At 54.4% G+C, this 20017-nt stretch overlaps 1 protein-coding gene across 6 annotated transcripts; it reads left to right on the plus strand.

Moving 5' to 3' along the window:
- The first annotated feature begins 1337 nt into the window (after nucleotides 1–1337).
- Nucleotides 1338–20016, plus strand: ANKRD13B (ankyrin repeat domain 13B). 6 transcript variants are annotated; one of them, XM_049114859.1, is made up of 16 exons: nucleotides 1477–1616; nucleotides 3188–3302; nucleotides 13174–13309; nucleotides 13434–13558; nucleotides 13646–13691; nucleotides 14300–14443; nucleotides 14534–14723; nucleotides 14801–14867; nucleotides 15867–15948; nucleotides 16717–16781; nucleotides 17010–17140; nucleotides 17263–17420; nucleotides 17560–17712; nucleotides 17832–17995; nucleotides 18078–18290; nucleotides 18617–20016. In XM_049114859.1, the coding sequence occupies exons 2-16, from the start codon at nucleotides 3273–3275 to the stop codon at nucleotides 19073–19075; spliced, it is 2163 nt and encodes a 720-aa protein (XP_048970816.1). In that variant the 5' UTR covers nucleotides 1477–1616; nucleotides 3188–3272; the 3' UTR covers nucleotides 19076–20016. The 6 variants fall into 6 exon arrangements, with proteins under 6 accessions (XP_048970815.1, XP_048970818.1, XP_048970819.1 ...); XM_049114860.1 differs by having other exon boundaries at nucleotides 1485–1616; nucleotides 3196–3302; XM_049114858.1 differs by lacking the exon at nucleotides 3188–3302 and having other exon boundaries at nucleotides 1338–1616.
- The last annotated feature ends 1 nt before the right edge of the window (nucleotide 20017 follows it).

The following is a 20017-nucleotide window of genomic DNA, read 5'->3' on the forward strand; positions in this document are numbered from 1 at the left end:
CCGGTCCTGCCACCTGTCTCGGTCCACCCGGTTGCGGGCGGGATGCGCTGTTTCTCAGGGCAGTTACTATCCTTAGCTCACCCCAGTAGGTAGTATTTGGAGTCCGATTTCGAGGTGAGTGGTCTGAGAAGACAGAAAATGTAAGCAATTTGCCTACGGCTAGGCGGTTAGTAAGGAGGAATTCGAACTCTGGTTTGGAGGGACCGGGCCACGCCTCTAGGTGCTTCCAGTCCCCGCAATAGGCAGCCCCCGAGGTCAATTACACTTTTACTACAGCGTCTTCAGGGACGCTTCTGGAAGGATCTCTCTGCCCTGGGGTTATCAGGAAGAAGGTCTTCTCTGCAATCAGTCACTTCCTCTCCCGAGGGGACCACAACCGGGTGGAGGTGGTTAAGCTGCCACCTGCTGCTTTCTCCGCCCAGCCCCACTCTGGTCCTTGCAGAGGACAGCACATAGCGGGAGGGGACTGTCCTTCCAGCATTCGTGGTCATTCCCTTTGTAATGTCAAGTGTGGAAGATGGAATTTAATTTTTTTTGGGGGGGGGAATTTAATTTTCTAATAGGGCAGGGAAGACTCCTACATAATACTTCACCGTGCCAGATAGATAGATCCCTAGTTGCTCTGGCGACCTTTGGTACTAATATCCCGCACCTTTCTCAGGAGCCCCCTCCATCAGTCACTCTCCTTGGAATCTGGATCCCTCCTCACGTTCCACCGGGATCCAAACTCAATCCTCAAGGCCGCACCTTCCTTCCAGAGCAAGGCCTGTGGCCCCTTCCCTCCTCAGCGAAATGCAAAACGCCTGTGGGTGGGGGTGCACCCCAGTCCAGCCCGCGGCGTCGGGACACGGTCTCCGTTCGGGCCAGGCCTGACTCCCTTCCCCACCCTCTCAGGGGAGCGGGGGCGGGGGCGGGGGCGGGGACAGTGTGGGACCCTCTCCGGCCACCCGCCGCCCGCAGTTTCACGAGGCGGACTACATGCCCCATGATGCCACGGGGCCGGGCTACCACAAGCTCTGCCCCGGGCACCCGGGTCCCCCTCCCCTCTCCCCCACATCCCCGCGCCTCTCGCCGGCCGCTCGGGCTGAGGGCCGGGCAATGCAGCTGCAGGGAGCCGGGGGCTGCGGGCGCGCGTCCCTGCGGCGGCGTCCCCGGGGTTCGCGCCCCGTGCGCCCCCACGCCCGCTGCGGGCGCCTGCTCCCTCCGCCGAGCGGCGTCTTTGTGTGCGGGGGTGTGGGAGGTGAGGCGCGAGTCCGCGCCGCGCCGCCGAGCGCCCGCTCCCTCCCCGGGCGGGTGGGGGCCTCTCCGCGCCGCCCGCCACCGCCTCGCGAGGACGCCCGCGGCCCGCGCCGCCCCCGCCCGCCGGCGCCGCTCGCACATGCCCGAGCCGCAGCCCTGCGAGCAGGCAGCGCCGGCCCCCCGCCCCGCGGCCCCGGGCCCCGGTTCCGGCGCCGTCCCCCCTCCCCGGCCGGGCGCCGCGGCCCCGGCATGAGGAGCGGGCGATGATCCCAGCCAACGCCTCCGCCAGGAAGGGGCCCGAGGGCAAGTACCCGCTGCACTACCTCGTGTGGCACAACCGCCACCGCGAGCTGGAGAAAGAGGTCCGCGCGGGCCAGGTAGGAGCGCCGTCGGGGCGCCCGGGGACCCCACGGCCGGGCACGCCCGCCGGCTGTGGGGAGGGGGCGCGGCGCGGGCTGTCCCGCCTCCCTGGCGAGTTTGCAGAGCTTCTTTGTTCCCAGCCGCGGCTTTTGTGCTTGTTGACCGGGTGAGGGTGATGGGAGCGGCCCCCGCCCGCTCCGCTCGGGCTGGGACGGGGGAGGGGGCGCACGTGCTTGGGACCCTCCCGGGTTGGGGTCGGGGCCGGGGCGCGGTGCCCCTCCTCGGCCGAGGCGGAGGGCTGCGGGGAGGGGCTGCCGGCTCGGGGCTGTGCTCCATGTGGTGGGAGAGTCCACGGAGCAGCCGAGCGGCGACACCTCCCGCGCGAGTGTGCGGAGGTGGGCAAGGCCTGCGTCGGGAGGGGGTCACAGGTCAGGGATCGGAGACTAGGCGGCGACACTCCCGGGCATCCCGGCCCCACCCAGTGCCCTCTACCCTCGGGCCGAGCGCTACCTCTGTTTGCTCGGATTGGATCCCTCAGACCCCAGCGCCCTCTGCCTTGGGGAGCGAAGAAAGAGACCCTCCCCGCCCCCCATTGGGACCGCCCAGAGGGCCTTGTCCAGGTGCTGAAAGGAGCTCTCCTGCCCTCTGGTGCTGGGGCCTGGCTCCTGGGCGCTGAGGAAGCCTGGGGGCCACTGGCTGCAGGAAGGATTTGAGGTTCTTTACACAGAGCGGGCTCCCTGGTTCCTGCCAGTCAGTGAGGACGGGCGGGTCTGCCGGCTTTGGCTGGGTGGTGGCCTCCCAGAAGACAGGCTGAGGGATGGGGTCTTTCGGTCATTCTTCGGGACCAAAGCAGGCCCAGTTCACAGGTAGCTCTCAAATCTGCCTTTGGTCCCCAGGCCACAGACGGGCGTTTGGGGTATGGACAACTCACCGTCCAGGGTGGGGAAGCTGGAGCCAGAGCTGGGCCCAGCCTGCCCTTGCCCTGGTTTGCCTCAAGTTGAGGCCTGCAGACTTGGCCCAGATCCCAAGACCCTGGGGGCATGGGAGGGGTTCGTTCAGGAGTTGTCCCCTTGGGGAATATGCCTTTTGAGGGCCACTTCCTGAGTCACAGGAAGTTCAGTTTGAGGAGCTGTCTGCTTCCCAAAGGACAAGTGAGCTAGAGAGCAAGGTGAGGGTCAGAGAGTCTCTGAAGTCCATCACTGAACCCTCAGAGCAACAAAGCATCTGCCTCTGCATAGTAGCCCTAGGAACTGTTGGGGTGACTTGAACCTCCAAGCCTCTGAGCTGGCTGGTATATCTACCTACATTCTACCTCTGCTTAGACAAGGGCACTCCAAGTTGCTTCTCGGACCGTGCCTCTGTCTGTCCATCATAAAGGAAGTGGTTTGCAGCCATACAGCCCTGATAAGGGAAGCGAGGCCTGAGTGATAGGTACCCCTGGGGGACGAAGATGAACAAACCAGGCACATCCCCTGCTCTCAAAGAGCCCCTGTTCTGGTGATGTGAGTGTGAACAGGGAGTAGTGTGATGTGCTGGGTGCTAAGACAATCCAGTCTCTTCTGACACTTTACTGTTTCTCTTCCTTGAGGGCCAAAGAAGACAAGCTTTCAACACAGGTTACAGCTGGAGGGATTTAAATCTGATCTGAGAGGAACTTCCTGATGGAGTGATTGATGATTGGTCCAAGGATTGTTAGGCAGAAGGCGAGTGGCTGAATCTCCAGAACGACTCCGTTGCACTCCCTTGTCTGAGGGGTGGGTGGTTCTCTCCTTGCTGAGATCAGAGAGAGGCAAAATGCCCTAGGAGAAAAGACTCTCACCTAGGCCTCTCTGAGTGACAATACTCAAGTCAGCCATCTTGCTGGAGCGAGACTTGGGGGGGGGCGGGGAGCACTGGACCCCGCTGCATGTGTGTTTCTCTTTCCGGTTGCCACGGAAACTCACGGAAACTCGGGCCTCACCCTTGTCCTCACCCACTCACCTGCACTTCCCTGCTGGGCTAGTGTTTCCTTGAAAGGGATGCTGCCTGCCTGATCCAGGATAGCAGTATAGCGGGGAATGTCAGGGACTGGTTGATGTTAACCCTTGTTCAACCACAAAGGAGTGAGGCCCAGTCCTCTCTTTCGCTCCAAGGGTGCCAAGAAAAGGAATGCCAGTCTGTCTGCGTGAGAGAGGCCCCTGGATGTATCTCTACTCTAGGACTGACCCAGAGTGGCCCTTGAATCCAAATGTGTACTACTCAGGGTCCCAGGGAGAGCCGAGGGCCCCCCCAACCCAGCCCTTTCCTGCAGGGGATGGGCCAGGGGGCAGCCACCTAACATCATAATGAAGCACCTTATGCCCTAGGCATCCCAGCAGGGGTTTCCTGATCTCTGGTCTTCTTAGCACCAACTGTCACAGAAAATATGCAGGCTTTCTTTAAGCACACAGCAGCTGGGTTTCCCTGGTCCTCATTGGCATAGTTGCCTCTCCTGCACTCCAAGAAAGCCCCACAGAGGCCCTCCCATGGGCAGAATGGGCAATGCTGGCAGGCTGGGGAAGGGGATGACCTGGCAGGCAGGCTTTGGAGCAGGTTTGTTGGCTTTGCTCAGTGCCCCCCACCCCCACAGTTCTTTTTCGGGGCTGGAAGCAGGGATTGGTGGGGAGATGGGAGGTGCTCATCAGGTGTTTTGGTGAAGGGGAGGGTCTGTGACCACCCATAGCTGGTACCCAGCAGTATAATGATTGTTGGGTGCCCTGTTTCCTGTCATACACAGGCCTGCCAGGTTGGGAGGGGGCGGGGGGCTGTAGGCCAGTGGATGTGCCAGTTTCCCCCTGGCTGGTAAGGCCCTGAGGTTGGGTCAGCTGGCTGTGTTCTTGAGTCACAAGTCCCCACTAGTCCCTGGGGGTTGGGAGGTGGAGGTTAGGCTGTAAAGCTCCCTGTGGGAGGGCCAAGGGGAGCAAAGTTCTTCCCCTGGCAACAGACACTCTGGAGGGGGCCAGACTAGGTTCCCAAGGGAACATTTTCTTTCCTAGGGCTGCCTCCATCATGGTCCTCCTCTCTGATTGCCTCCGTTCACCCTCCTGACCTATAGGCAGGAAAGATGGGATTGTGGGGGCCCCAGATGCTCAGACAGAGGCTGCCCCACCCAAGGTACATGGTGTGTCCTGGAGCACCTGTGATCCCCTCTCTCCCTAAAATAGTCCCACATCTGATGAGTTGGGAAGCTCAGGAGAGGGACCCACAAGACCTAGAAACCAAAACCAATGTGTCTGGGAAGCAGGGGAGGGGCCGCATGGGAGAATAGTCAGCAAGTGCTGCCCTCACCCACCTTGAGGAAGCATCTGGCCTCTCTCTGACCCTTGAGTGAGCTCAGGCCTACCTGGTGGGAAGGCTGGGAAGCAGTGAGTACCCCAGACTCTGGTTGTCCTCCTTGGGGGTAGGGGAGGCAAGGGAGCAGGGAAAGGAGAGCAAGGCTGAGCATACAAGGCTCTGTGCCCATCACCTTTCTCTTCCAGCTGTACACTTTGGTGTGTCCTTGTAAGATTTCATCTAAACAAAGTGTTCTGCTAATGTTAAACAAGTTTGCAAAACACCCTGCTAGTGCCTGTGGCTTCAAGGGATATGCATGTGCAGATATGCTGGCTACAAATGTGTGTGTTGCACATCAGTAGACACTTGCAGATCCAGAGGGTGGCTGAGCACGCAGGTGCCTGTACATCTAGGGGAGCACAGGTGCCCGGAGTGTGGAGGCAAAAGGAGTATGAAGCTGTTTTCCTGTGGCACCTGTTCACATGTGTGTGAGTGTCTAGGTATGTGCCCGAGTGGAAGCAGGGAGTCCCTCTGCCCAGGGAGGTCAACAGACACCCCCCCCCACCCCCCCATCCCCCGCTTTTGACTCCAGCTGGGGCCTGCTGGGGGCGTAGGGTTTCATTCTCTCGGGGAGGAGGGCTTAGTGTTAGGTTTCATGGGAAACATTTTCACTCCCAGCAATGAAATGGCTGCAGGCCTTTGCCGAGGAAATGGATAAATTCTACCTGGGCTCAGGGGCAGGGTGCCACTTCCACTGCAGGGCCTGCTTTGGGCAGCTTGGGAGAGCTTTTTGGGGGTTGGCTGGGTGTCCACTGGCCCTGGGAAACTACAAGACCCTGGGGAGAGCTCCCAAGGAGTGGAGGGAGGGAGGGGCAGGACTGCCCAGCTCTAGCCATGCCAGCCTCTCTCTGAGGCCTAGAGGTGAGGCACCCAAAGGGGAGAGTAGCAGGCCTCATCTGGAACTCGGGCTGGGCGGGATGCCCTGTCAGCTCCCTGGGGCCTTGTTAGCAGCAGCAGCAACAGCCTCTTGGGCAGGGCTGGTGGGACGTGTAGATGGCTCAGCTGCAGCCCCAGGGGAAACCATTCCTGACTTCCTAGGGGCTGTGGATCCTCTACTCCCCTCCAGGACTCAGGGCCCACCTAGGTTGGACACCGAGGGGCTCGCCCATCCCATAATAGGTAAAGAGTAACTAGTGGTCTCCCTTCTCTGTGGGGAGTTGCTGTAGAGGAGTGTGTGTGTGTGGGGGGGCACTCAGATTTCTAAGCCATGGCTCAGAGGGCCACTCAGGCCAGGCACACTTTTTTTTTTCCCCCAAGGTTCCTAATATATTTAAAAATGAAGAAATGGGGGCACCTGGCCAGCTCAGTTTGTAGAATTTGTGACTTCTAATCCCAGGGTCATGAGTTCAGGCCCCAGATTGGGCGTGGAGCCTACTTAAAAAATTCAAAGTAAACAATGAAGAAATGCCAACACAGGACTGTAAAAATTATATAAATTACTTAAATTATTTAAAATGTTTTGTTTTTTTACAAAGGAGTTCATTCTCATGTTTTAAAAAATATATATGTAGCTGTTGTTGGAGGCTTGGAATGAAAAGCAGTAGCCCTTGCTCCAGCCCTCCCCACCTCTCTCACTCCCTGGAGGTGACCACTTTGAACTCTAGGCCGTTCTGTTATTTACCTCCATAATTACAAACAATATATGTCTACAACTATTTATTGGTTTATCAATTTTACATTATATTGCCTTCCCCTCCCCGTGTCCCTTAAACTTAGTCATTTATGCATTTGTTGAACAAATATTTATTAAGCACCAGTTATGTGCCAGGAACCGTCTAGAGACTGGGGACGTGGCTTTGAACAAAACACCCAGGGACTTTCCCTTTGTGGGGCTTACAGTCTAGGTGAGGGAGACCATGGAAAAATGAACAAGCAATCTAATGTCAGAAGAGAACTAAAGCAGGAGCAGTAGCGGCAGATAAATAGCACTTGTCATTTAAGATGGGTTGAAAGGGCAGGTCTCTCTAAGGAGATGACATTTGAGTGGCCACCTGAATGAAGTGAGGGAGAAAACACTGTGGCTGCCTAGGGTATCCAGCAGAGTGGACTTTGGAGGAAGTGGAAGAGCACATGAGTTCAAGGAGATGCCCAGGGATGTTGGATTCTATTCCAAAAAGGATGGGAAGCTAAGGGAAAGTTTTGAGCTAAAGGGTGTCAGAACCTGAGGAACATTTCACAGGATGATGGAGGCTGTGATGGGTCATGTGGGGACCAGACCTAAGACCCAAGGGAGGAGTGAAAAGACCAATAAGGAGGCCACTGGGCACCAAGGTGAGAGAGGGTGGCTGCTACCAGGATAGTAGCATCAAGGTGATGAAAACCGAGAAGAGTCTGGATCTGTTTTGAAGGTGGAGCCCATAAGGTCAGGTCCATGCTGATGGATCAGATATGGAAGGTGAGAGAAAAGGAAGTGATAAAGATAATTACAAACAAAAAAGGGTTTGTTTGTTTTTGTCAAAAAAAAAAAAGAGAGCAAACTGAGGTAATATTTCCTATGGGGAGAGGTTTGGGGCAGGTGTAGCTGTCCAGGGGTGGCTGGAGTGAAGAAGGCAAGGGAAAGATGAGAAGCGGCAGGAAGTTGGGATGTCTCATTTTGTTTCATGAATTCAGGTATCTTTTCATATATTTCTGAGTATAGAAATTACTGTTTTCCTTCCAGAAAATTTTCTTCTGGCTCCTGCTTTGATAGTATTTCCTTTGGGTTTTTAGCATCTATTTGCATGTTTTGTATCTTTTGTGTTGGCTTTCCTCAAATGTCCAGTCACCCTTGGCTGTTGGGGCATATTTAAGAATGGGAGTGTGGAGAGACACCTGGGTGGTGCAGTTGGTGAAGTGTCTGGCTCGGTTTTGGCTCAGGTCATGATCTCCAGGTCATGAGATTGAGCCCTGCGTCAGGCTCTGTGCTTAGTGGGGGTCTGCTTGGGATTCTCTCTCTCTCTCCCTCTAGCCCCTCCCCCATTTGTTCCCTCTCTCTCTCTCTATCTCTCTCTCTCTCTCAAATAAATAAATATTAAAAAATAGAATGGGGGTGTAGAACTTATTGATGGTCAATCACTACTATAGCACGGTTGGCTGGCAAGCTGGCTTGCTTATTGTAGGATCCCCATTTGTCTGTACCCAGAGGTCTTTGGTACCTCTAGTTTCTCCAGAGAAGAATCCTCCAGTCTCCTGCTAGGGGTGGGATGGGGCAGTGGTGTGTACTGTTGGGCTGTCAGTACTTAAGGACCTGAGGCAGGGAAGAGACTGGCCTTTCACTCTTTAGCCCCATGACCTCATCCTCAGGCCAGTGTCCCCAAATCTAGTGCCTCACAGGCTCAGTTTCTACAGAGAAACTGGCATCCTATGGAGGGGAAGGGGCATCTGCCAGCTTTATAAGATTGGGGAGGGGATCAGGGGTTCTGAGTTTTAACCAACTCCCCTGTATTTAGCTCTGAGCCTCACTCACACCTCTGCCATTCCTGCTGCATGCACGTTCTGGACATTTCGAGGGTGATCCTGCCTGACATGCGTTGGGGTTCCCCTATGTGAATGCTTGGGTTCTAGTACCTTCTGCTCCCTTAAGCCCATTGTGATGCCCCAACCACTTTCCACATTCTGAAGATGTGTTATCGTTTCTTACCTGCTAACATCTCTTCTCTTTACTCATGCAGGTTTTAAATATTTTATTGACATTCTCATACTGACTCACAATTTTTCCTTTTGGGGCACTCCTCATTCCTCTATATGGATTTAAGTTTTCACCTGTTAACATTTTCCTTCCACTTGAGTAACTTCCTTTAACATTTCTTACATGTCTTCTGGTGATAAATTCTCTTAGCTTTTTTTGTTTGTCCACAAAAGTCTTTATTTCCCCTTCATTTCTGTAGGATATTTTTCACAGGACAGAGAATTCTAGGTCAACGTTTTCTTACCCCAGCACTTTAAACATTTCATGGTAATGTTTTCTAGCTTGCACAGTTTCCCTTGAGAAGGATTCGGTATTTCCTGTAGTCTTCATAGTGCATCTCATTTCTCAAAATGATTTTAAGATTTTCTTTTTATTGCCAATTTCAGCACTTGATTATGGTGGGCCTTGGTGTAGTTTTCTGGGTGTTTGTCTTGCTTGGAATTCGTTGAATTTCTTGTTTCTGTGGGTTTATCATTGTGTTAGTTTGTGCAAAAAAATGACCACAGACTGGATGGGTTCAAGCAACAACATTGTATTCTCCCATTGTTTTGGAGGTTGGGAGTCCAAACTCAAGGAGTCAGCAGGACCTCACTCATCCAAAGGCTCCAGGAGAAAACCTTCCCTTGCCTCTTCCAGCTTCTCATGTCTCCAAGCATCTCTGGGCTTGTGGCTGCATAATTTCAGTCTCTGCCTCCTCTTTACATGCGACTTCTCTCTTCATGGATCTCTCCTTTGTGTCTTATAAGGGCATCTGATTGGATTTAGGGCCCACCTGGATGATCCAGGGTGATCTCATCTTGAGAGCCTTAACTCTAATCTCATCCACAAAGAACCATGTTCTGGGGCGCCTGGGTGGCTTAGTTGGTTAAGCAGCTGGCTCTTGGTTTCTGCTCAGGCCATCATCTCAGGGTTATGAGATTGAGCCCCGTGTCAGGCTCTGCACTCAGCCTGCTTGTTCCTCTCTTCCCCCTCTGCCCTTCCACCCCCATCCTACACATGCGTATCTGATATCTCTTTCTCTCTCTCAAATAAATAAATAAATAAAATATTTTTAAAAAACCATTTTATTTATTTATTCATGAGAGACACAGAGAGAGAGGTGGAGACACAGGCAGAGGGAGACACATATGCTGAGAGAGCTAATTCAAAGGAAGAAGAGATTGCCTCCTTATTTTCCAAAGAAGGTTTCTTTTTTTTAAGATTTTATTCATTTATTCATGAGAGACATAGAGAGAGACAGATAGAAACACAGGCAGAGGGAGAAGCAGGCTCCCAGTGGGGAGCCCGATATGGGACTCAATCCCAGGACCCCTGGGATCATGATCTGAGCTGAAGGCAGGTGTTCAACCACTGAGCCACCCAGATGCCCAATAAACAAAATCTTAAAAGAGAGAAAGACCCATGTTCCAAAAAAGGTCACATTCACAGGTTCTGGGGTTAGGGTATAGATGTATATTTTGGGGGGACACCACTATTCAACCTCCTACAGTAATTTTTTAAAAAGATTTTATTTATTTGACACAGAGAGAGTACAAGCAGAGGACCTGCAGCGTGCGAGGGAGAAGCAGGCTCCCCACTGAGCAGGGAGCCTGATGCAGGACTGGATCCCAGGACCCCGGGACCATGACCTGAGCTGAAGGCAGACGCTTGACTGATTGAGCCACCCAGGCGCCCCTACAGTAATTAAAAACAATTTTTTGGAAAAATATTTAATGTAATTTCTTTAAATTTGTTTTATTTTATTTATTTTACTTTTTAAAGTGTAGCTCTGCCAAGTGTAGTCTACACTTTTTTCTTAAGATTTTTTTTATTTATTCATTTGAGAGAAAGAGAAGCAGAGAGCACAAGCAGGGGAGAAGGGCAGAGGGAGAGGGAAAAGCAGGATCCCCACTGAGCAGGGAGCCCAATGTGGGGCTCGATCCCAGGACCCCAAAGGCAGATGCTTAATCATCTGAGCCACCCACGTGCCCCTCTCTTTAAATTTTAAAGAGATAATGTTATCGCTTTAAATTTCTTATTTCTCCTACTTCCTTATCCTATCCTCTGGGACTCCAATTACAAATATGTTAGAATATCTATCTGTGTCTCTCATGAATAAATAAATAAAATCTTTAAAAAAACTCTAAAAAAACCCCCAAATATGTTAGAATTCCTTATAGTGTCACAAGATTGTTGAGGCTCTTTGGAGGTTTTTCAGTACCTTTTTCCTCCTCTGTACTCCATTTCTGTTCTATGTGCTATAGTTTTGTTGTTGTATCTTCAAGTTCATTGAGTTTTTTTTTATTCTGTAGTGTCTATCTATTATTTTATCCAGTGAATTTTTTCATTTCAGATACTTATCTCTTATTCTTTCTTTATGAACATTGTGTTCATGTTTTTCTGAAAAATCATTAGTGCACTGAGCCATTCATCATCTTTATCATTTTTTAAAGATTTATTTATTTTTAGAGAGAGAGAGCATGGGTGGGAGGGGCAGAGGGAGAGGGAGAGAGAATCTCAAGCAGACTCCATTCTCAGTGGGGAGCCTGATATGGGGCTCGATCTCATGACCCTGAGATCATGATCTGGGCTGAAACTGGGAGTCCGACACTTAAACTGACTCTGCCACCAAGGCACCCATCTTTATCATTTCTGAATATGTTTCTATTAAATGAGTTTTCTCCTGATTATGGGTCATATTTTCTACTTCTTTGCATGTCTAGTAGTTTTTTTTCTAGTAGTTTGTAACTGGATATTAGATATTGCAAACATTGTCACGTTAAGCACCTGGAATTTATTGTCTTTCCTTTTTTTTTTTTTTTTTTTTTTTTTAAAGATTTTATTTATTTATTCATAGAGACGCAGAGAGAGAGAGAGGCAGAGACAGAAGCAGGCACCATGCAGAGAGCCTGACGTGGGACTCGATCCAGGGTCTCCAGGATCACGCCCTGGGCTACAGGCGGTGCTAAACCACTGCGCCACCGGGGCTGCCCTTATTGTCTTTCCTTAAAGAGTGGTAGGCTTTGTTCTGACTAAGTTAAGTTACTTGTGAATCAGTTTGATCCTTTTGAGATTATTTTTCATTTTTGTCAGATTGGATTAGGTGAGCCTTTTCTCTTAGGATAGTTTAGCCCTACTACTAAGGCATAACCATTCTTGGGTCTCTGTGGAATACCCTGGGTGAACAAGGACTCTCCACTCTAGCAGGTTAGAGCTTAAAGGTCTTCCTGCCCTGAGACATGAGTGCAGAGAATTTACCAGCTTATTGCTCCTTTTCTGTCTAATGTTGAGTTTCACTCTACACAGGCAAAGTTTAGTATTCTTGGAGGAACCCCATGCAGATTTCTGGAGCTGTTTGCTTGCATATCTCACTCCTTCTTGGAACTCTGTCCTGCAACTTTGTCTCCTCAACTCCTTAGTAAGACTCCCATGCTCTGCTAGAGATTCCCTTCCCTGAATTGCTTTCTAGAATGTTCCTCCAGGTAAAGATGTAGGCAATCACAGGGCCTACCTTGTTTGTTTCTCTTAACTTCAGGAATCACACTCTTGGACTACTTGTTGCCTACTGTCTGAAAACAATTTTGAATACAATTTTCATGTATTTTGAAGCAGTAGTTTTCTGTTTATGGGAGGGTGATTTCAGTTTATCTCATCATGGTTGCAGTAGAAGCCTTTGACTGGCATTTTCATCAATTTTGAGGAAGGAGATGAGGAGTTATATGCATGTGAACAGTACACTGTATTTAGCTAGAGGTTCTTAGACTCCTGGACTATATTTAAATATTTATGTTTAACAAACATGTTTTTATCACCCAACTGAAATCTCATACAGTTAATCATGCTATTCACAAAACAGTAATAGAACTTGTAAAAAAAAAAAAAAAAGTTTATACATAGTGTTTTACAGGCAAAGGACACGGGGTTGTTTTTTTTTTTAATATTTTATTTATTCATGAGAGACAATGAGAGAGACAGAGACACAGGCAGAGGGAGAAGCAGGCTCTATGCAAGGAGCCCAGTGTGGGACTCAATCCCGGATCCCGGATCACGCCCTGAGCTGAAGGCAGACGCTCAACCGCTGAGCTACCCAGGTGTCCCAGGACATGGGGTTAAAGTTGTACCATGAACGTATTCTTTCATTCTCATCAATCTATTACAGCAATTGTTTATCACTCAGTGATAATGTCAATGATCTAAATTGATAGCACTTCCTGAAGGTGTGACCTTGGACCTGCAGGCTGGGTCCTGCCTCAAAGTGCCCTCCTTGGCCAACAGCTTCTCTAGACCAGCCTTCAACACTAGGCTTACTCTTCACAGACAGCCCACTATGGAGCCTTGGGGGAGCAAACCCAGCCAGGAGGCTTAGGTGGACAAGAAAGGAGGAAGGTCCTTCCTTTCTCAGAGCTGCCTCCTGCTCTGTCCTGCAACCCACCTAACCCCCACTCATGGTGTCTGACTCTTCCATTGCCTTGTAAGGTGGGCAAGGCAGGGCAGTGGGGTGGTTGCTGCCCATCTAGAGGCTGTTAGGTGGGCTGCCCCAGAAGTGACCAGGGATACATCTTCACCTCTTCCTCCAGGTGGACATCGAGCAGCTGGATCCCCGCGGGCGGACTCCCCTGCACCTGGCCACCACCCTGGGACACCTCGAGTGTGCCCGTGTGCTCCTGGCACACGGGGCAGATGTGGGTAGGGAGAACCGCAGCGGCTGGACAGGTTGGCACCCCTGCTCACTCCAGCCCCACAGCCAGGGTCCCCTGGCTTCGCATCTTCACCCTTGGTTAGCTGAGGGGGGCCCCAGGTAGGGTCTTGTCCTGTGACATTGCCCCCCAATCCCCAGTACTTCAGGAGGCTGTGAGTACCCGGGACCTGGAGCTGGTACAGCTGGTGCTGCGGTACCGGGACTACCAGCGGGTGGTGAAGCGGTTGGCAGGCATCCCTGTGCTCCTGGAGAAGCTGCGCAAGGTGAGGGCCAGCCTCCCGGCCTCTACACTGTAGCCCTTGAACCCTGTCTCCAGCACAGGCTCAGGCACTCTCCTTCTCATTCTCCAGGCCCAGGACTTCTACGTGGAGATGAAATGGGAGTTCACTAGCTGGGGTAAGGAGGCTGATGGGGGGCCTCTTGGCATTCTCCCACCTCAGGGCCTTTGCACCTGCTGCTCACCTGCTTGGAGCTCTGCTGTCATAGCTCTTCCCATCGTGCCTTCTCATCTTTTAGTTCCCAGCTCAGGGCCACCTCCTTAGCTAGGTTTCTCAGACACTGCCTTGATTCCATTCTTATTCTTCCTTCACTTTGTAATGATTCACTCATGTATTGGTTACTTGTCACTCCTTGCTAGAAGGTAAGCTCCAAGATGGCAAAGGTCCTGTCTTGTTCAATGTTGTATCCTCAGGGACTAGAATAGTGCCTGGTACATAGTAGGTGTTTAATAAATACTTGTTGGAAGACTGGATGGAAGATTGACTGAATGAATTAACAAATGGGACTTGCTAGTGCCTGAGACATGCGTGTCTCCAACTTCAGGTCGCTTACATCTGAGCAACTGGTCTCTGTTCTCACAGGGGGAGCTGGGAGAGGGGCTGCTCTCAACAGTTCTTGCGTCCTTTCCCAGCCACACCATTGACCCTGCCCCCCACGCCCTGAGGTGGCCCAGGTTGGGTGGGCCAGGCAAACTGAAGCTGTTCCTGCCTTTCCCTCCTACCTAGTGCCTTTGGTGTCCAAGATCTGCCCTAGTGACACCTACAAAGTGTGGAAGAGTGGGCAAAACCTACGGGTAGATACCACGCTCTTGGGCTTTGACCACATGACATGGCAGCGAGGGAACCGCAGCTTCGTCTTCAGGGGCCAAGGTCAGGCAGGCAGGAGGCGGGGGCAGGGTGGGAAGGCTGGAGACACTCCCCCACGCCCCTGACACCCCCATGCTGTTCCATGGCTGGCAGACACAAGTGCCGTGGTCATGGAGATTGACCATGATCGCCGAGTAGTGTACACAGAGACTCTGGCCCTGGCTGGGCAGGATCGTGAACTGCTGCTGGCTGCTGCCCAGCCCACCGAGGAGCAGGTGCTAAGTCGCCTCACTGCGCCCGTCGTCACCACGCAGCTCGACACCAAGAACATCTCCTTTGAGAGGTGAGTGGGCGTGGCCTTGGTAGCCTAGAGCCAGCCTGCCTGGGTGCCCCCTTACCCCGACCACCCTGCTTCCCCAGGAACAAGACTGGCATCCTGGGCTGGCGCAGTGAGAAGACCGAGATGGTGAATGGGTATGAAGCCAAGGTGAGGCCACCACTCCCTGCTACCAGAGCCCGCCAAACTCCTGCCTAGGGAGCTGGCAGGGGTTTCCTGACCACCCTTGGGGGTGCAGAGGCAAGGCTGCGTGGAGAGAAAGGCACTAGACTAACAGGTACCTGATGAGGATACCAGAGTTTATCGAGCACTTACTGTACTCATGGTCGAGGCACTGGTCCCCGTTTTCTTTGGATGTGTGTATGAATACAGGTACACACCCACACTCACTCAATCCCAATAACCCTTTGGGGAAGGTGCTGTCAGTATTCCCATTTTACAGGTGTTTCTTGAGCCTTTCCCACAGCATCCCATTTAATCTTCTCCAGGACTCTGTGGAATACAGTACTGGCCCATTCTCTGATGAGGAAACAGGCTTGGAGTGGTCTCATGACCTGGACAGGGTCACATAGCTATCAGTGGCAAAGCTGAGGTTCAGACCTTGGTGGCCTGGCTCCAAAGTCTGGCCCTTACCCCCTGAGGATACTGTGCGGGTCACTCTGGGATCCCTGTCACCCATGTGGGGCCACATGGTGTCACTGGTGAATGAAGGAACTGACATGGCTCTGCAAGGTTTCCCCCTGGAAGGCTTCTCTGGCCCCATAGGCTGGGTTAAGGCCTCTGCTTTTGGTTCCCACAGCCCTCTCCCCCCGCCACACACACACACATAGAATGTGTTTCATGCTGCATTATAACTGTCCATTTTCTTGTGTCTTCAACTAGCTGTGAACCTCAAAAGATGAGGGTTGTCTCTAGTCATGCTTGTTCACTGTGGCCTGATGCCTGCCTCAGTGCCTGGCACTTAAAGGCTCTTCACAAAATGTTTGTTGAATGAATAAGAGAATGGATGAATGGCTTCATATAATTGGAGTAAACAACTCTGCCATCCCCTAGTGGACTCCTTCCTTGCAAGAAGTGTTCATAATGCCCTTGGGGGTAGGGGGTAGGGTACCAGCATTGTCTTTGAGCCCTTTGCTCCTCTGTCCCCAGGTATATGGGGCATCCAACGTGGAGCTCATCACCCGGACACGGACAGAGCACCTTTCAGAACAGCACAAGGGCAAGGTCAAAGGTAACTAAGCAGAGGTGGAATGCGGGGGAGGTGTGAGGAAGCAGCGCCTGCTGGAGTACCTCCCCCAGTCTTCCCTGTGACGTCCCAGCAAAAGCCAGGAGAGTTTATTCATGCAAACACGTTTCAATTCAAGTGCTGAATGCTAATAATTGAGAGTGACTGCCTGGAGTGCAGCCAGGAAGATTCTAGGCAACATTTGGGCCCAATGGGAAGGAATGCTGTAACTGGTAATTAATGTCTGCATTGGATTTGAGGTGCAAGTATCACATGTGCTATTTATTGGCCATCCCAGTCTCATGGAGCATATCTTAAGAAGTAAGCCACGGGGCCTGCCACTGATCTTCTGTGCCTCTTGACCTCATACCTGACTCTCCAGGCATGAGTTAGTCTGTCTAGAAAGATGGTTCCTACCTCACAGGGGAACTAAATGAGGTGATTAAGATGGAAGTGCCTGAAGGAAGACACACGCACTCACATGCACACCGCAAAACTGCTCACCAAAGGCAGGTATATTTTGTCCAGTGTCACCAATATGGACACTTTTGAAAGTTTCTCTGGAGCCCCAGGTCTCCTTCTGTCCCTGCTGTGCTTGTAGTGGTCCTGGCCCCTGTCCCTTGGAGTCCTCAATCACCTCCAGATGCAGGTGCCCGAGTGTTTGGCATGGGCGAGCCGTCCTCCCGACCTGCCAAGACCTAGTCTGCTCCCTGGGTCTGGGTGCTGTCACTTCTGAGGGCTGCAATGTCCTCTGAGATGCCACATTTCTTGTAGGCTGTAAGACACCTCTGCAGTCCTTCCTGGGAATTGCTGAGCAGCATGGGGGCCCCCAAAATGGGGTGAGTGTATGCTGGGGTGCCCGTGTATGGAAGGGTGTGGATGTAGCTCAGGAGGCCTGGAAGGCGTCCTGCCTAGAGTGGCCCATGTGGAACCACTTTACACGCTGCCCAGGGCAATGTCGGCTCCACAGTGGCAGGGGGGCTCGCCCTGGGGCCCTATGATATCAAATGGTTGGCCTGGCATCAGAGACTGAGAAGGGCTCATGGGCACCTCTTCATATGGTACAGACCCTGATCACTCAGACTCTGAGCCAAGCCAACCCTACTGCCATCACTGCAGAAGAGTACTTCAACCCCAACTTTGAGCTTGGCAACCGGGACATGGGCCGCCCCATGGAACTGACCACCAAGACACAGAAGTGAGGCCCCCTGATGGTGCTGGGGAGGGGTGGGCAGGGCGGGGGGGGGGGGACCCTCCAGAAAGGTACGAGAGGCCATGGCTTCTACTATGCCCCTCACCCCTTGGGATCTGGGGGGGCAGGTTCAAGGCCAAGCTGTGGCTGTGTGAGGAGCATCCCCTGTCCCTGTGTGAGCAGGTGGCCCCCATCATTGACCTCATGGCTGTCAGCAATGCGCTTTTCGCCAAGCTCCGGGATTTCATTACCCTGCGCCTGCCGCCTGGTTTCCCAGTCAAGATTGGTGAGACCCCACCCGCCCTTTCCTTGCAGCTGCTGGTGTGTGTGTGTTGGGGGCAGGTGGGGTCTAGATGGGGTAAAGACCGAGGGTGCCTAAGGTGTGAGAAGGTCGGCGGTGGCACCCACGGTTTCTTCTCCCTCAGAAATCCCCATCTTCCACATCCTCAACGCTCGCATCACCTTCGGAAACCTCAATGGCTGCGACGAGCCGGTGCCATCGGTGCGGGGCAGCCCTGGCAGTGAGACCCCTTCCCCCGGCAGCGACTCCTCCAGCGTCAGCAGCTCCAGTTCCTCCAGTGAGACCTCCCCCAGCTGCGTGTCTGCCCTCCTACCCCTCCCCCCAGCACTGGCCGGCTCCCTCCCCGGGCCGTGGGCCCCTCCGGCTGCGCGCTGACCCCCAGCCTGGTGCCCTCAGCCTCGTGCCGCGGCTGCGAGATCTCCCCCGCGTTGTTCGAGGCCCCACGTGGCTACAGTGTGCTGGGCGGCCAGCGGGAGGCGGCGACCCGCGAGGATGACGACGACCTGCTGCAGTTCGCCATCCAGCAGAGCCTGCTGGAGGCCGGCAGCGAGTATGACCAGGTGCGGCCTCACCGCTGCGCCGCCCTACTGGACGGTGGCCTGCAGCGCCACCCTCGCTAACTGGCCACGTCCCTCCCTCCAGGTCACCATCTGGGAGGCGCTTACTAACAGCAAGCCGGGCACTCACCCCATGTCCTACGAGGCCCGCCGACAGGACAGGTCAGTGCCCGCCGGTCCTGACCCATCATCCCTGCCCCGAAATAACACATGCACGGAGCACCTCCAGATCCTGTCCCAGTGGCTGCGGACACCGACGGCTGGGCAGCTCCTCTGGGGCCCAGTAGAGCCCCTACTGGTATGCAGAAGGCTCCCGCCCCACCCTCTCCTCACTCTGAGCAGTACTCCGAGAGCGCCTCCAGGCCTTCGGACCCTTACCAGGCAGGAGGTTGGGGCTGGGGTTCTAGATGATGCCCACATGGGCCGGTCCACCGTCAGCTGGGCGGATGGGCTTTGCAGGGACTGAGATCTGTCACAACTGCGTGGGAGCCAGGTGGAGCAGGACTCGTTGCCTCCACTGGAGGGTGGCGAGGCCCCCTCTGTCCCGGGGCCTCCACGCCGTCTCCCGGCCCCCCTGACATAGGGGTAGGCGCGCCCCAGAACCCTCGACCTCTGTTCCCCCAGGAGCGCCCCGCCCACGCCGCAGCGCCAGCCCGCGCCGCCCCCGGCCCTGGCGTCGGTGCCAAGCCCTCGGCCCAGCCCGCGCCCGGGCCCTGGCGGCCACGTGTTCCGGAGCTACGACGAGCAGCTGCGGCTGGCCATGGAGCTGTCGGCGCAGGAGCAGGAGGAGCGGCGGCGGCGCGCGCGCCAGGAGGAGGAGGAGCTGGAGCGCATCCTGCGGCTCTCGCTGACGGAGCAGTAGCGCCCACTGCCGGGCCCCTCGGCCACGCCCCGCGCGACCTGCCCCGGAGCGAGACTCGCTCGGCTGCCCGCGTACCCGCCGGGACCGTGGAGGCGCGGCCTCGGGGGCGCGGAGGCTCACCTGGCACCGGACGGGGAGGGATTCGCGCGGCCACGAGGTGCCCGGCCCGGGCCCCGGAGGCTGCTCGCACGGTCCGGTACCCCTGCTTTGCTGTATCCTGACGCCCACCACTCTGTCCTGGGCTCAGACTTGTCGGAGGGGGCCAGGCCGTCCAGAGGGGGAGCCGGGTCCTTAGAGGAGCAGTGTCCCCGTCCCTCGCTCCTTCTGGGCCGGCCTCCTTTTCTGCTCTCAGAACCTACTGTAGGACACTGTCCGTGAAGCCTTTGCATCTCCGCTCTTCACCCCTGGAGGGCAGCTGAGCTCCCCACGTGCTGCGTTGCTGCTTTGTCCCAGACACAAACCAGCGCGTCAAGGGCCCAGCCCTCCGTCACCCCGGCATTTCAGCGTCAAGTGCACTTAGCGGGGTGCCCGGCTTCCCCAGCCCCCCACACCCCTCCCGGGTCTCAGGGTGGTCCCAGTTTCTCCTTGGGCGGCCAGAGGTTGGAGTCCCCATCCCCAGGGCACGCTTTTGTGATCAGGGAGGGTGCCCAAGGTGGCCCCCGGTTTGGGCAAGGCCAGGTTCCTTCACGATGTCTCGGCAAACGGGGGACATATTTGGGCCGGGGGCGAGCACTAGACCCTGTCCCCTGGCCCCGCTTCTGGGCAGGTGCACCCTGGAGCCCTCTCACCGGCTCAGGGCCCTGGCACCACCCCCCACCCCTTCCCACCAGCTGCTGCTAGCCCTCTGTGGTCGTGTGTCCCACCTGCCCCCAGCCAGGGGCTGACTCTAAAACCCTTCATCCAATGGTGCTAACCCCCGGCTCTCCCCTGCCCCGCCCCACCCACCCAGAGAAGCACAGACCCCGCCAGGGGCAGGGGCCACCGCACACCCTTGTCCGCCTTCTCTCAGGCTGGCCTTCCTGGCTCAGCCAGTGAGGCTCAGTAGGGACACAAAAGGGATGGAAGAAAAGAACAAAGAGAAACTGTTCCTCTCACCTCCTTCCCTGATGCCAGGGGCACCAGACTGACTCTGAGGCACAAATAAAAGAGGCTTCAAACCCAAG

Source organism: Canis lupus, chromosome 9 (genome assembly GCF_003254725.2).
Source record: "Canis lupus dingo isolate Sandy chromosome 9, ASM325472v2, whole genome shotgun sequence".
Taxonomy (NCBI): domain Eukaryota; kingdom Metazoa; phylum Chordata; class Mammalia; order Carnivora; family Canidae; genus Canis; species Canis lupus.

What these genes read in the sequence shown, in the direction of transcription:
- ANKRD13B (XM_049114858.1), top strand. Translation starts at nt 1,503, where the DNA reads ATGATCCCAGCCAACGCCTCCGCCAGGAAGGGGCCCGAGGGCAAGTAC. An exon ending in AAGAACATCTCCTTTGAGAG is followed by an intron (nt 14,724 to 14,800) that starts GTGAGTGGGCGT and finishes CTGCTTCCCCAG; the next exon opens with GAACAAGACTGGCATCCTGG. An exon ending in CAGCAGCTCCAGTTCCTCCA is followed by an intron (nt 17,713 to 17,831) that starts GTGAGACCTCCC and finishes TGGTGCCCTCAG; the next exon opens with CCTCGTGCCGCGGCTGCGAG.